The 16,189-nt window shown below is 42.6% G+C and overlaps 1 protein-coding gene across 1 annotated transcript; it reads right to left on the bottom strand.

Moving 5' to 3' along the window:
* Positions 1-6,578: 6,578 nt before the first annotated feature.
* On the bottom strand, positions 6,579-7,488 carry LOC115548610 (putative nuclease HARBI1; the record flags this gene model as incomplete). Its single annotated transcript, XM_030363363.1, has 2 exons — positions 7,005-7,488; positions 6,579-6,894 (listed from the first exon to the last, which is right to left on the bottom strand). Coding segments are annotated over exons 1-2 (666 nt in total), but the record flags the coding sequence as incomplete, so codon positions are not given.
* Between the last annotated feature and the right edge of the window lie 8,701 nt (positions 7,489-16,189).

Genomic DNA, 16,189 nt, shown 5'->3' with positions numbered 1-16,189 from the left:
TCCGTCCTTTATTTATCTCCGATGTGGCACACTCGTTACCAAAACGCAAGTGCATCTACGATATTTTTCTGGACGATTTTTTATATGCCTATAATAATGCTAAATATTATATTGTAATATAGTGATGTTTTCAAAAAATATTTTATTTTATTTTGAAAAAAATATATATACGCCGTTTATTCCAAGTGTATTCTGGCTGCGCGTACAGGACCTGCATCAACTTCGTTTCGATCTATTTTTATTTTAAATTAGAGCTGTAAGCAAACCTATGAACCAACAAATCCACGTTTCGATTGTATTTTTACACGCCACTGCGCATGCTCCCAGACTTGGAGGCGTGCAGTTAGAATCCTGATAATAGTAATCCAATAATAGATGTCAATGATTTGCCAATTGTCCAATTGTCTTCCTACGTTTTTTTTCTACCATTCCACTGATTATAAACATTATATATATACACTTTGTATGTGTATATATATAAAGTTATAGAAACATATGTTTTGATCTTATTGGAGAATTGCTTGTCTTAAAGAAATGGATGTTGTTCGTTAATCATGACATCACGTCCATCACGAGGCCCAAATACTTCTGTATTTATTTATTGGAAGCATTTGTGATACAATAAACTATATATAGAATATTTTGTATGCATATATGTATCCTTTTTACATATTTGGTCTCTCTCTCACTCTCTCCTCTTTCTATATCTTTAAATACATAATCACGCAAAAAGCACATACACTTAAACACTCACTCTCCACACACACAGTTAAATTTCTCTCTCTCTCTCTCTCTCTCTCTCTCTCTCTCTCTCTCTCTCTCTCTCTCTCTCTCACACATAATTTAACTGCTACACTCAACCTAGGTGACTTTTATTGGGCTCCTCGAGACAAAGGACGCAGGTTGGTGATATTGTCAGACTACATGGCCAGGTGTTGTTGCCATCTGGGAGAACTCATTGAGTATGTGTGGAGATGGCTGGTTTAACCCACATTGATTACTGAATGTGCAACAGGTGTGTGTGACCTCACCCAGCCCCAGGCTCCAATCAGCCTCGGCCAGGTGCACCCAGCCACCACGGAGCTGTTGGCAGTGATATTGGCCTTACAGTGGATAGAGGAAAAGGAGATACTCACCACGGTTATCGCTTCTGACAGTTGTTCAGCTCTATCCTGCATTCGACCAGGAAGGTCGTCATTTAGTATGGATCTAATTAATTAAGTATTTCCTATAATCTACAGACTGCAAATGAAGGGCATATTCACACATTTGATCTGGGTTCCTGCTCATGTTGCTGTGAAGGGAAAAAATGAGCAAGTGGATATTCTGGCCAAACAAGCACTCAAGATATCACATGTAGACCTACAGGTTCCTCTGAGAAAAGCTAAAGTAAAATCCTTCAGCAGGACATATGCACAAAATACATGGCAGGAGCATTGGGGCATGAGTGAAACAGGTAGACATTTGTACAATATACAAAGACACGTTGGTGATAGGAGGAAGGTTGGCTTCAAACGTAGGGATGAAAATATAATCACTCGTCTCAGAATCGGTCATACAGGTCTGAATTATTCATTGCATAAAATAGTTAAGCAGGCAAGCCAGAAATTGTTGAGCATGTATTAGTTAATTGTAATGAGTACAAGGCCCAGAGAGACCACCTTTTTCAGACACTAAGCAAGGCAGAACACACCAACTTTTCCTAATCAGGCCTTTTGGGGAAAACGGCAGGCAATGGCTATCACAGCATTATTAGGTTCCTAAGGGAAATAGATGTGGAATCTCGTTTTTATTTTTTTATTTTTTTTATTTTTGGTTAACTTTTTATTTGCTGCAATATCTCTCGTTCACACTCCAGTCCAGTTGGTGGCGGTTATGCCCTTACAAGGATTTTTTATCAGCAAGCATTATATGATTTGGTTGGATCTTAATTGAGGGTTTTCAGGCAATGCTATTTGAGTGTTGTTTGGTTTCCTTGGTGTTTAATTGGTGTCATGCCCTTTTACCCAAATCGTGACATTTAAATCTTTCAGAAGGAAAAGCAGATATTTGTGTATGCGTTTACTGAATAATTGGAACCAGTGTTGACACTTTGTCCTTTTCTTCTATATATATATATATATATATATATATATATATATATAGCTATATATATATATACGTATACATATACGTATCTATGCATGTATGTATACATATATATGTATGTAAACATGTATATATATTTGTATATATTTACATTTGGTAGGATCAATTTCAACCAGTTTTGATAATGTATCAATCTATATTTATCCATCCTACGATGTGTATCCACCATTCCACTCTTAAGGGGCATTCTAATACCTGTATCTCTTTTTGAATCCATCAGAATGCAGAGATATTTGTGTATTTAATATTTTTTGATAGAATACATTGGAAGCAGTGGTGATAAAATGGAATAAATATGTGTGTATATTTTTTGATATTCAGTAAATAGTTTTGAAGCATTTGCTTTCAGTTTGTCGCTCATTAATCTCTAAATTTTCCCATTCTTCATTAAAGTTTACAGCAGTTTTTATCCTCCCCACCTGGTTCTCTCTCTCTCTCTCTCTCTCTCTCTCTCTCTCTCTCTCTCTCTCTCTCTCTCTCTCTCTCTCTCTCTCTCTCTCTCTCTCTCTCTCTCTCTCTCATATATATCTGAGTCTTTACCAGAGGAGGTCAGACGTGTTGAGGAGTCATGGAGAACACATGCAGCCAGTACCTGTTCCTCTTCCTTCTCTCTCTCTCCACCAGCCCACCACCGCCTGTTGAGGCCTCCATAGACCGCCTCAGATGGGTCCATCGTCACTCGATCAAAAAGCAGTGGTGGCCCGCCAATGACTACTGCAAGTCTCACTATGGTGGTAACAGCACGCTAGCCAACGCAAGGAATGATCTTGATCTACCATATTTCTCAGAGATTTGTGGAGGTTATGATGAGAGATGCTGGGTCGGACTCCGTTATCGGTGGAGAAATGGTGTGTGGAGGTGGGAAAACGGTCAGAGAAACTCCCTGCCTTTCCAGCTCTTGTATCATTGGCAACTGTCTGACAATGGATGCGGTGGCATCCAACAGGGCAAGCTGATCGACAGACTTTGTGGTGGAGAATATTGGTTTCTTTGTGAGCATAACCTGTTATTTGAGGAGAAGAAGACGTGGGAGGAAGCTCTCGACCACTGCAGGGCTCTTGAACCGGACGCATCGGATCTCCTCAGCTTCCACGACGAGGAGGAATTGTCCCACGTCCAGGAAGAGATGACCCTGGCCGTGACGGAGGAGGTGTGGGTCGGTCTGCGCTGGCTGGCGGGCCGCTGGCTGTGGATGGACCGGACCGCCGGTGGCGTTATTACCCTGCCCGAGTGTCCCGCCAACGGGAACCACTGTGGGGCTTTGTCTGGGGGAGGCCAGCAGGCCAGGAGCTGTGTGGAGAAGAGGAGGTTCTTCTGTCGGAAATTACCCCCAGTTTGATCCTGACAACCTCAACTGATTACATTGTTACTTTAGTGATTCAACGACGTTGATGAAAATGTTGAAAGGTTCTTGCTTAGATTGAAGGACCATCTTAAACATCCTTAAGGCTAAGCTAGTAGGTCCTCAATACAAATGTAGTCATTGTGTGTCAATGAACATGCTGTTGTTAAGGTTAGTATATTATAGTCAAAGTAAGATTCAGATGCATGCATAGGATCTGTAGAGAACATGATAAGATTATAGTCAAAGTAAAAATACTAATCCACACGTGTGCATAGGATCTGTTGTAAAGATGATTTGATCGTAGTAAAACTAAAATATAAATTCACATGTATGTATAGGATATGTTATAAAGATGATAAGATTATATTCTCAAGGTAAACATATCAAGTAAAATGTGTGTACGCGATCTATTGTAAAGATATTAAGTAAAAGTGGTGTTATGTAGAACTGTTGTAAGTGGCACTTCCATTTTTCCTACGATATTGAATATGAAATGCACACTATAATATCTGGATGGTCTCATGAGGCATCAAACATACATCCATGGGGCCAACAAGGAATTTTCCCAGAGTTCCCAGGGTTTTAAAGTAAGATTTAAGGGCTATTATTTGAGTGTAATTTGTTATAAATGGCATAGCCATCCGTCAGTATTTTATGCCTTGAAAGAACATCAGTTTTGACAATTACAATCAGGGCATTTAGCAGACGCTTTTATCCAGAGCGACTTACATCGATTAATAATATAATAATATATAATATTAATAATATCAATTGACACACCGACGGCAGAGTCAACCATGCAAGGCGACGGCTCGTCAGGAGCAATTCGGGTTAAGTGTCTTGCTCAGGGACACATCAACACTCAACTAGGAGGAACTGGGGGTCGATCTAGCAACCTTTCGGTTACAAGACAACTGCCTTACCTCCTGAGCTAAGCCGAGTGTGTGAGCCCACTTCGATTTTTACGGCGCCTAATCTCATTTCAGACCATCAGGGCATCCCTCCTGTGATTGGGTCGTGGAATCCTTCTTGCCTGTTGATCACAGGTACGCCAATGCAATAATGTTAGTTAGGGGTACTGTACAATCCTCAACATAAGAATGTATCGTTGATATATGCTCTACAATGTACGTTGATTGATTGTGACAGTGCTTTTGCGGTCAGGGTTCACACTGACTAAACTTTTCTTCATTACGTGTAAATGGAATTGTTAACGCAAGCATTCCTGAGTCTCCTCTATGGATAAACGTTATTATTTGGGTATGCTGCAGTCTGTTGATTCTGATTTAGATATTTTTGATGGATTCATAAAGAAATCCGAAATTGAACGTGCAGGTCCTCTGGGTTGCGACCGCAACCGCCGCAACCTTGCCATGCTTTGCACAGAGCATCAGGGCCCGTATCCTTAAAGATTCTGAGAATCCTCTCAGAGAGCTCCTAACTTAACCTTACAATTCCTTGCCAGGAGTTTTAGCTTAGAAGTGATTCCAGAACATTTTCAGTGAACTCTGAGCCAGGAATGGATGAAAAATCCTATCTTAGTGAGGAGGTGTGGTTGACCCCGTTGCTAGGTATGAGTCATCATTTCAAAAGCCGTGATTGGTTGATCCTACAAGTTTGATGAAAATTAACTTTTGGTGATAATGAGCAAAGGATGTACCCTCAAATCAATAAACATAATTATACACTCTAATCTTATGCAGACTATAATTGTAAATAATATTTCACATTCAAGAAAATATCTGGAAAATGAATAGTAAGCTGTAGGGGTTATAGCCTAACATTAGAATCTAAAATATGTGAAAACTTAAGCTCATTACACCCTGTTCAAATAATGATTTGTGTCTCATTTGCTCATATTAATATCCTAGCTGGCATATTTTGTACTTTCACTTCCATATGGACCCCATTGAAAACAAGATGGCCTATCTCAAGGGGCTGTCCTTAATGAAGTAGAAATTGCAACGTTACAACTCAGTGTGAACTTAACGAGGGTAACACAGCTCAGCTTTTAACGTCTTTTTTAATGTCTGTGATTGCTGGCTGGTCTATTTATGAAGGCTTGTTAACAAATATCCTACAAACACAGAAAATGGAGAAAAAAAGGAATCGCAAGCCGAACTGGACTGAGGAGCAATGTTTGTTGCTGGCCCAGTTGGTGAACGAACATAAAGGTATGTTACGAGGAAAATTTGGCCCAACTGTCACTAGCCAAGGCAAGAGGCGCGCCTGGGACACAATATCCCAAACAATCAATGCCTCTTTTCCACTGGTGGTGCGGACAGGCGACGATTGTGAGAAAAGGTGGTATGTGCTGCAGTCCAAGGCAAAAGATGAGATTGCAGCACACAAGCGGGAATCCTCACTCACAGGTGAGCAAAATACTATGGCCTACCACATAATCTGGCAACTTGCTCCTGCTGGCAAAGTTAATTTACATGCCTAAGTACTGTGTTCATTGACTGTTTCTTTCTAGGGGGTGGACCACCTGCAAAGCGGCTGTCCCAGGTGGCCGACACTGTCTTTCAAGTCCTGGGACACTCTGAGGTCAGTGTCACCGGGCTGCCAACAGGCATTGACACGTCAATGATGCAGGCCCTTGAAATGCAGCAAAGGTAGGACACAGGGTTATTCATATCAACAGTGTTTATTCATTGCAGAAGCCATTTCATGTGTTATCCATGCTCATTGTATTAAATTAATTTAATCAAAACAATAATTAAACTAGGCCTATGTATTTCTGTAGCATTGAGCCATCACAAGAACCGGGCCCATCAAGTTTGCCGCCTGAACCATCTGCAGCTGCTACTCAGGATAGCCCGGCGGATCAAACACCATTCCCATCCGCAACACCTGCTCCGTCAGCATCCCTGCAGGAGAGAAGATTGCAACTCACAATTGATGTGTTTGAACAACAAAAAAAAGTCCTTTCCCTTCAGGAGGAGTACTACCGCCTTAAAATTGAACACCTAAAAAATAAACCATTTAGAGATTGTGTTCTGTGTCTTGCATTTAACAATTGCAGGTGATGTGCAGTACAACTGTGGTAGTTCTTAATACCATCACAAGTTCTCAAATGACATTGGGCTACAGCTTGCCTGAAATGTAAATTTGTGAAGTTTGCCCTGTAAGGCAGTCCACTCTGGGCTAGGTTCCCCTGTGGAATGTGAATATCTTCTTCACCACCATCCTCATCGTTGTCTCCATCCTCATCCTCATCGCCATCCTCCAGAGGTTCTGCAATCTGTCTAACCTTGCAAATATTGTGTAATATTGCACAGGCTATGATGACTTTGCTGACTTTTTCAGGCCTCAGCCGCACCTCTCCGTGGAGAACATGAAAGCGCCTCTTAAGCTGCCCTATGCCACGCTCCACCACCGCTCTTGTTGTCTTGTGGGCCCTACAATAGAATACAGACCTTTAATTATTTGATGGAAATATTGCCCTACTTGGATGCTCTAACATATTGCTTGCATTTCATTTCCATGATTTTTGTATTGTTTGGCTTACCTGTTATAGTTTAGTTGGGGCCCTTGGCGTGGCTGGAGGTAAGGTGTAAGGAGCCATGGTTTGCATGGGTAGCCACTGTCCCCTAACAAGTGGCAATTAGCTGGCACATAGCGTCTCTCAAAAAGCTGTCCGATGCCACTCTCGGAGAGCATTCTCGCATCATGTGTGGAGCCTGGCCATTTAGCCACAATGTCCAAAATCTTCCAGGCTGCATTGAACACTATTTGCACATTGATGCTGTGGAAATTCTTCCTGTTAACAAAGACAGCCTCGTCCTCTGATGGCGCAATTATTCTCACATGTGTTCCATCAATTACACCCACAACGCCAGGGAATCCTGCAATGTCCATAAATGCCCTTTTATGTGTGTGTAAAGTGCGGGCATCCAGCGGGAATGAAACAAATTGTGTCACAATATTAGGTTGTGACAAAGCTGTCAGTGTTTGGGTGATGACTCTGCTGACGGAGGATTGGGACAGACCCAAGTCATCACTGCTGCATTGTTGCATTTTCCCTGTTGCCAAACACCTCAGGGTTGTGATTACTTTCTTCTCCGGTGTAATAGCGTTGTGGCGTCGAGTTGGTGAAGTAATTGCATCTCTAAGGAGATCCACCACAAACATGATTCCTGCACGATCCAATCTGTAGCGTCTCAATAATTCCCTGTCATCCAGTGTTTGCAGGACATCTCTCCTGCCTCCTCTGTTGGCCATTTTGTGCAGCTGCTTAGGGTAACTCCTAAGCCACTAAAAGTCCTCTTCCCTGCTCTTAGCAGATCTCGCCTTAGGAGCCCTTTTAAGCGCTAGGACTCTTGAGGAATAGCTTTTATATTAACTGGGATTTTCGTGTCACTTTTAGGGGAAATTCTAAGAAAACGTCATGCCTCTGAGAATTTTCTTAGAATTTGGCCGCTAGGAGCCACTTTTTGCACAAAAATTCTTTAGAGATACGGGCCCAGGTCAAGTGTTAATTAAATAATACGTTTTAGTAGGCCTACTGCGATCATAGTAGGTGACGGTGTTGAACTGGGCTTCATTATATTCAGAGGTGTTTCTAATATCTTGCTCCCTCGTATGTAAATGGGGAGTCACAACGACTTGAAACAGCTCAATATAATTAACTCCAATACAACACAACGTTTAAGTATGACATCAATAACAAAAATTGATTTCTGACAATGTCTTCAAAGCCGGAACATTATAAACTTGTAGAGTTACCACATAACTGAAATATATATATATATATATATATATATATATATATATATATATATATATACAAATATATATATATGCCTATTTACATGCATAAAATGTGAATATATATATATATATATATATATATATATATATAGATGTATTTAGAAGAAAGGCCAAACTGTCAATAATGGTTCCAATTAATCCTATCAACAGTAAACACTTAGACAAATATCTGCTGTGCCTTCTGAGAGATTTGAATATCCTGATTTGGATACAAGGGCATGACACCAATTAAACACCAAGGAAACCAAACGACACTTTAAAGAAATTTACTGATTTAAATAATGAAAAAAAAAGAACCTCTGATCCAACCAAATCTATTGTCGCTGACCATTAGTCCTGAATCAAAATACACAAATACTTACTGGAACCCAAATTACCAATCCACACTTGCAACACAACATGCCATCCCTACAATAGGTTTCTTCTTAACATTGGGTTTCCAATCCTGGTGTTTTATAATATTTACGAATAACTGCTTTCTTGTGTTTTTTTTTTTATCGTGTTGATAGAGTTCATGCAGTTACAGCCTGCACAACAAAATGATATTTTTAACTATATAGTGATGATATTTTTCATTTTTTTCTGTTTAACTACTGGATACGTTCGTATCCTACTGTGGTGGGGCAAAGCATTTTTAAGAACTTTGAATATTCGTTTTTATGAAAATGTATTGAAAGCGCTTACAAATGATCTCTCTCTCTCTCTCTCTCTCTCTCTCTGTGTGTCTCTCACGTGCGGTCTCTCTCTCTCTCTCTCTCTCTCTCTCTGTGTGTGTCTCTCACGTGCGGTCTCTCTCTCTCTCTCTCTCTCTCTCTCTCTCTCTCTCTCTCTCTCTCTCTAATATAACCATAATTGTTATAACTGATTTGTTTGTTCTCTTCATCTTTGTTGATAAGCGGTCATTGATCCCATATTGATCCAAATGCTGCAAATGTAGGTTCTTTCATCAGTGGGCCAAAGGCTTAATCTTCAAGGTGTTACCTCATTCAGCGATAGATAGGGACATTCATTTGGTTATCCTGAATCGACTTGGTAATTTAATGTTATGGATTAATGAAACACAAATTTAAAAGGTAGCAAGTAAACATGGATGCTAGGAAACAAGCACAGCTAACTTTATAAATTATAAATAATGCTTGCAATCCTACGTATATTAGCTAGCAAATAAATAGCAAGAATTCCAGCTTCTTCAAATGATAACTTTCAGGTCAAATTAATAATACTGTAGCGACCATGGGCGTGGTCGGTTGTTCCGCAAGGGACCTTTGGCGCCCTCTTTGGTCTTTTGTGGTACTTTCAATATGCGGGACATATTCAACTCCACTTCGGTGATGGTGGGGCTTGACAACGTGTTTAACACAGTCACCATCACTGGGAAGTTGATGCTCATTTGGCGGAGAGTGTTAATGAAGGCCACTCTCGCAGCAAGCGGAATAAGGCTATTATCCTGGGCTCCAGTCTCATCCTTTCCATTACTTTCCAGCCAACTTGCTACATTACAAGTAGTAATGTTCATTTTGCATTCTTCAAAATCAAAACAAGCAAATACTTGCAGGAAAACAATGGTAGGTAACATTAACTAACAAGAAGAGCTAGCCTTACAACGAAGGAGGTTGTTTGATGCTTACAATCCTACTCAGTTTGACTAGCAAGCAGTGAAAAATACAAGCCTGTCCTTATGAAAAAGAAAAACCTTTCAGAATCAGCCTTATTATGTTCTATTGCATGTATTACTAGCCAGCTAAAAATGTGTCTATGTTGTTTTGTTGTAAAACAAAACAGCCTTTAATGTTGCAAGAAAATATATCATTCAATGATATACTATCTCATACCTTTATCCTTTGTTATCCCATCTCCAGTTGACTCTCCTTCTGCCCTTTTAGGAGCCATTTGTGTAACAGAAAATTAGGTCGTTTGTAAAGGTTGTCCAGAACTACCAATATGAACGTTTTAGCCCCTTATTGACCACAGAAACAGCAGTACGTCACAATATGTCAAAGTTCCGTCGTGCCAAAACAAAATGTTTGCACATTTTTTAATCCTGGTGAAATGAGAAATGAATGAACGTTTCTTGGCAATTTAAACTATCGACCCGGGGACCCGTGAGTGTGGGGTCTGAGCAAGCCCCCTATGAGATGAAAAAACAGACTCCCTTTTGAAGAGGTTTAAAGGAATGTCCGAGTGCTGCTTGAGACCAATGGTTGTTGAGAACACAGGGTTCTCTATTCAGAGTTCCAAACTTCATAGGCTTTGTTTTCCAAAGGTGTGAGCAGGACCGGATGTGTCTAATGTAGGTATGTGTAGGTATGTGTCTGTACTCTGTAGGTAGGCTGTGGGGTGTGTGTGGTCTCTAGGAATCAAACTAAAAGTACAACAATCAGCTCCACAATTCTGTTAAATAAATAGTTTAACAAGTCGATTACATAACTAAACACAAAATAAACTCACATTGGTCAGTACACGCACACAAGGAGTTCAAAGGCACAGCTCTTAAGGTTTCATTGTCTCTGAACAAAGGGAAAGGGTGTGGTCACAGGTAACTTAAATAGTCAGTTGCAGGGCAGGGAGTGATTAACTGATTGACATGGGCTAATTGGGAAAATGAATGGGCAAATAAAGGGGCGTGGCTATGGGACTGTGAGGTACGGAGGGAAACAGAAAGTCTTCCAAACAACCTGGCATTTCCCACACACAAGGTTTTTTATATTGGATAAAGCCCAGTTACTTAGATTTGCATTTTGGCTCGACGGGTGCAGGTTTAGAAAGGTTTTAGCTCAAAATAGGGGCTAAAATGTCCATATTGGTAGTTTCCTACTACCTATACAAACAACCTATTCTGTGTTTAGCGAGGGCAATAGGGGGAGAATTGAGCGAGCAAACTGGCAACACCACCAGGGGAATTACACATTGGGAAATACAGTATAATATGAGATATTAATTGTTTGTTGAATATAATTAACGGTGCTGATAAGGCAAGCAGAATTGTTTAACTGAGCGGACAGAGAGCAAAATTCAAAATGAACCAAATCTTTATATAAACTGCAAACAATCAAAATGTGCTTAAACTGGAACTGCTGAGGATAAAAAGGAATTAGAAAAATATGCAAATTGAATAAACAAGATAATCAAGAAAGGGGAAAATTTACTTAATTACAGTCAGCCAAAAGCTTGTAATGACCTCGCCGGGGATATAAGAAGGTCCAGTCATTAGTACTGTACAAATATTTATTAGTACAAATCTGGTTACTGTAAGGCCGTAACCAACGCCAAAATACACAACAACAACAAATTCACCGAAACACATACACACAAACACACCTCAGAACACCTTCCACCCGCATGCTCCTCCCCCAGTTACCTGCCGATTCACTCCCCACACTGATTAACAGGTAGAACATTCCAATACAAGCACATGGAACAACTGGCATAGCAGACAAAGAAATACATTGCAAACACATTAACTCTTAAAGGAGCATTTCACCGGTGGAGGCATGAATATGTATTGAAATTGGGTCCTATATGTAGTCGAATAATAAAATAAAATTCGAATTTGTTGCTGTCTTGATCGAAAAAAGGCCAGAAACGGCCTTGGCGCTTGTGGATTGAAGTCAACAACTCCCACCATGCACCACGATGCACAGCTTCGCTGGCCAATCCCGCTGATCTAGATCAGCGGGTCCCACCCCCTAGTGCTTATAGTCTTACAAGAATCCTCCCCTCCTACACTTCCTATTTACTGCTACGCCAAAATCGTCATATTGCGTCATCTTAAACAGGAAGTGTTTGAGATCGATACGGATCTCTCCAGTCTCTCCAGAAAATAAGGGAATGATGCACGACCATTCAAAATATGAGTGGGTTTCTAACGATACAAAGCTTAACGGAAATGGGTGAAGTTTCCCCTAAAAGAGTCCCAGGGTTGCTGCAATATGTAGTCTAAAAATCACAATCTAAAATAGCTATCCAAACATAAACAAATCCTACCCGACTAAAGCTGAGGCCAACTGCTGATGGCAAACTATGCAGAGGAGTGCCTAGGAGTGCTTCCGCTCAGCGTTAGTGCCTCACAGCAAGCGTCACTGCAAACTAGAACTGGTGAAAAATAAGTTGTAACCCAGTGCTTTAACTCCCATGCAAGTGGAGGGGCCCCAACATGGATCCCTATCTCCTTCCAGTTTGGCACCCAGCTTTTATGTTGGTAAAATAAACTCCTTTACTCTGTGGTTACCAATCACTCTGACAACTCATGCGCACACGGCCAAACCCAACAGCTGTTACCATGACAATAAACATTGCTGTCCTTAACTTCATAATAAAGGTCCCCTTACTTATTAGACTGCATATGTGGACACATATATGCAGTCCCCCCCGCCCCCCCCGAAGAAACACAATAAACGAAATATTATGAAAAGGCACTGAACAATATACTCTAAGCCAAGGCATAATGCCAACATATTTCACTCTGTGACAAACTCCTTCGGGTAGGAAGGGGGGCCTCTAGCACGCACGGGATGGCCCTCCTCAGCCGCTGGGTCTGGCACCTGAAGAGTGGCTTGGGAGGCACCCAAAGCTGGAACTGTGGTGTGGCCCAATGCTGGATCTGAGTGAGGGTCGCGAGGAAGCTCAGAAGGCTGTAGGGCAGGGGCTGGTTGTGGCTGCTGATGTGCAGGGAACGGTGGAGCCTGAGAGGTGTAGGGAACCGCCCCTGTCTCGCTCTGATCCGGCACTGGGGCTAACATCTCCCCCCTTGGGTCTTGTACTTTCCTTAGTCTCTTTGCATGCCAGCGTGATCCATCAGCCTAAACTTGGCCGAGCCCAGCTGGCGGTGAACTTGCAAAGGATGGGCCCAGTATGAAGCCATTTTGTCGCCCCGCTGGGGTCTACGTGCTCCGGCCCAGTCGCCTTCTCTGATAACCTTGGCCGTGACCCTGTGTTTCCTGTCAAAGTACTGCTGCACTTGATGCTGGTGTCTGTTCACTGAGGCTCTGATGCGGTCCTGAATACCATCCTCCTTCATTGTGTTGTGTCTCATGTCTTGAGTCTGTCCAGTGGCCATTTCTCGACCCAGCATGAGAAGTGCTGGGGAGGCTCCAGTTGTGGTGTGTTGGCTCGCCCTGAAGTGCATTCAAGTTTGGTTAAGTGAGGTTTGGAATGTGCATCCCTGAGCCAGGTGAGCACGGATACCATTCTTTAGACTCTGGTTAAGCCTCTCCACACCGCCATTAGCCTGTGGATTGTAGTATGCTGTACGGTTGTGGTTTAAGCCCCTATAGCTGGGAAACTGGGAAAACTCAGCAGAGATAAACTGATGCGCTTTATCTGTAGTGATACCCAATTGTGCGAACAGGGCCTCCATGATGCCTGTGATGACCTGTGTAGTGACTGCCCGAGTCGGAATAGCCTCCGGACATTTTGAGTTGAGATCTTGAACCACTACCAGGAAGCGCAGGTGATAGGGGATTCCCCCTCCATGAAGCTCCCCGCAGATATAGACCTGGAGGTGCTCCCATGGGCAGGATGGTAATGGGTCTTGCTGCAGTGGGGTTGGCGCTGGAGGACCGGTTTTCCCGCTGAGGAGGCATGGAACACAGTCTTTAACAAGTGCTTCAATATCGCGGTCAATGCCTGGCCACCAGATGAGGTCTCGGCACCGCTGTTTGAGTTTAACGATGCCCAGGTGTCCCTCATGTGCTATTGATAGCACACGAGCCCTCAAACTACGGGGCACCACTGCGCAAAAATCCCGGGAGACGCAAACGTCAACCCAGCAAGGCAGTTCATCCCGCACTCTGAACGGCGAAAGCTCCTCGGGAACCTTCCATGGCCACCCTGAGCGTATGTATGTGCGCAGCACTGTCAGTGTGGGGTCGCGCTCTGATACCTGCTTTAATTCCTCCAATGACACGGCTGATTGCAGAGGCGTGTGGAGCATTTGGATTAGTTCGTGCTCTGTGTCCTCATCTGGAGAGGCAGTTGGTGTGGGCCAATCGAAAGAATGGGAGTCGGTCAGCGACCACACCAGCGTTGTTCAGTCTGTGTTACACACCCAAGTGTGTGTAACAAAGCTGTGAGGTCTCTGCTAGCTGGGTGGAGTGGCACTTGCAGATATCCCTGGTGTAGGTCCAGTATTATGAAAACTGTTGAGTCATGAAAGTGTGCAGTGAGTTCCTCCGCAGTCGGCAGAGGGTATCTGTCCGGAATAACAGTCTTATTTACTACACGTAGGTCTACGCATATCCTTATTCCCCCCGATTTCTTTTGGCAATCACCAAGTTCGAAATCCAGGGGGCGCCGTTGACCGGTTCAATGATCCCCATGTCAAGGAGCAACTCAATTTCACGGGTGACCTCATCCCTCAAGGCAAAAGGAATCCTGCGTAGGGGCTTAATGACTGGTGACACATCCAGGATCGTCAGGGGCCTGTGTCAAGGCTGTGAGACAGCCAAGGCCATCAAACAGAGCCGGCCATTTCTGCTGCCAGGTGGAGGTGATGTGGTGGATGTCAGCACTGGCATTGTCCTTGAGAGTGAATCCCAGGCTGGTGAACAGGTCGAGGTCCCTCTCCTTGCGATGTGAAACAGGAATGAAGGTAAGTGCTTAGAGCCGAAGTGGACTGGAATCCTTAGCACACCCAGTATCTCAATCCTGGAGCTGTCGTAGCCGTGGCCGGGTGTTCTAATGGCAGGCGGGAGAAAAAAAGTGATGCGCCCGCCACTGTGTCCATTAATAAAGGCAGGCTCACATCAGCCAAATGTATAATAAATGTTTTCAAAGTTAACCGGCCGGTAGTCACATTCCTTATCTCTGTGTAGTTGTACTGAGCTGGAGGAGATCTTGTTGGTTGTTGGAGAGTAGCAGGGGTAGAATGGCACATTTTGGCAAAATGTTTCAAACAATTTCTGCACTTTTGCCCTCTAGCAGGACACTGCTGTGAAGTTGTGTGATTTTGAGCCACAGTTACTGCAAACGTCTGAGGCGCGCTTGTACTGCCTCTGTGTGAGTTGTACTAGACTGCCTGGCTGCCATCTGCAGTATCAGTGCTGTGATGCACGTGGTGTGCAGGTTGGAGCTGCTGCACCGACGTGTCCACAGACGTGCATTCTATGGACGTAGCTCTCCAAGTCTCGACTTGGAGAGCTATCTCCACTGTTCTACTTAGAGTCAAATTGTCCACTTCTAGTAACAGTCTTTCTCTCGTTTTTCCACACAATGAACCTTCAATGAACTGGTCTCGGATGATTTGGTCTTGTAGGCATCCATAGTCACATAAGCGCGCCATGTTTTTCAAGTTTGTGACGTAGTTCCTAACTGACTCACCAGTTCGCTGCAGCCGCTTTCGAACGTCGGCCTGTTTTGTTCTTCATTTCAATAAAGAATCTTTGTTTAGCACTTGTCATTTATTATAAAGACGGAGCATCTTACATGCGACTTCACTATATGAACTCGGTACTAAATCTACCCTGTATTAACAGTAATCACTCATTAGTAGGACCGCTACCGACACCTTGTGGCAACATGTGGAACTACAGATATCACCACATCCCCCTTTCTCTGAAGCATGAAAAACTAAACGCATCAAGTGTCAGTAATTACCTTAGACAACTTTTCCATTAAACTGCATGGACTTCTTTTCTCATTATAGGTAGTAACAACAACATCATAACTCATTCTTGGTATTTAGTTATGCAAGAAAAAACACAATGGCTAATTAATTACTGTAACTAAACTCAAACATTAATGCCATAACACATAACACATTAACTCATTTCCTTTTTTTTTTACAGGTCAAGTCTCTCAGGTTTCTTGATATGTCTAGCGGATCTTCTTATCAGCATTTCACCTGGAAGAGAAGTATTAGTTAGATTATCAGTGTCTGTGTCTGTGTTGCAGTGTGCATTATGTGTGGAGATTGACTCGGACTCA

Source organism: Gadus morhua, chromosome 8 (assembly GCF_902167405.1).
Source record: "Gadus morhua chromosome 8, gadMor3.0, whole genome shotgun sequence".
NCBI classification, from domain to species: Eukaryota; Metazoa; Chordata; class Actinopteri; order Gadiformes; family Gadidae; genus Gadus; species Gadus morhua.
This window is presented reverse-complemented; position numbering and strand designations above follow the sequence as displayed.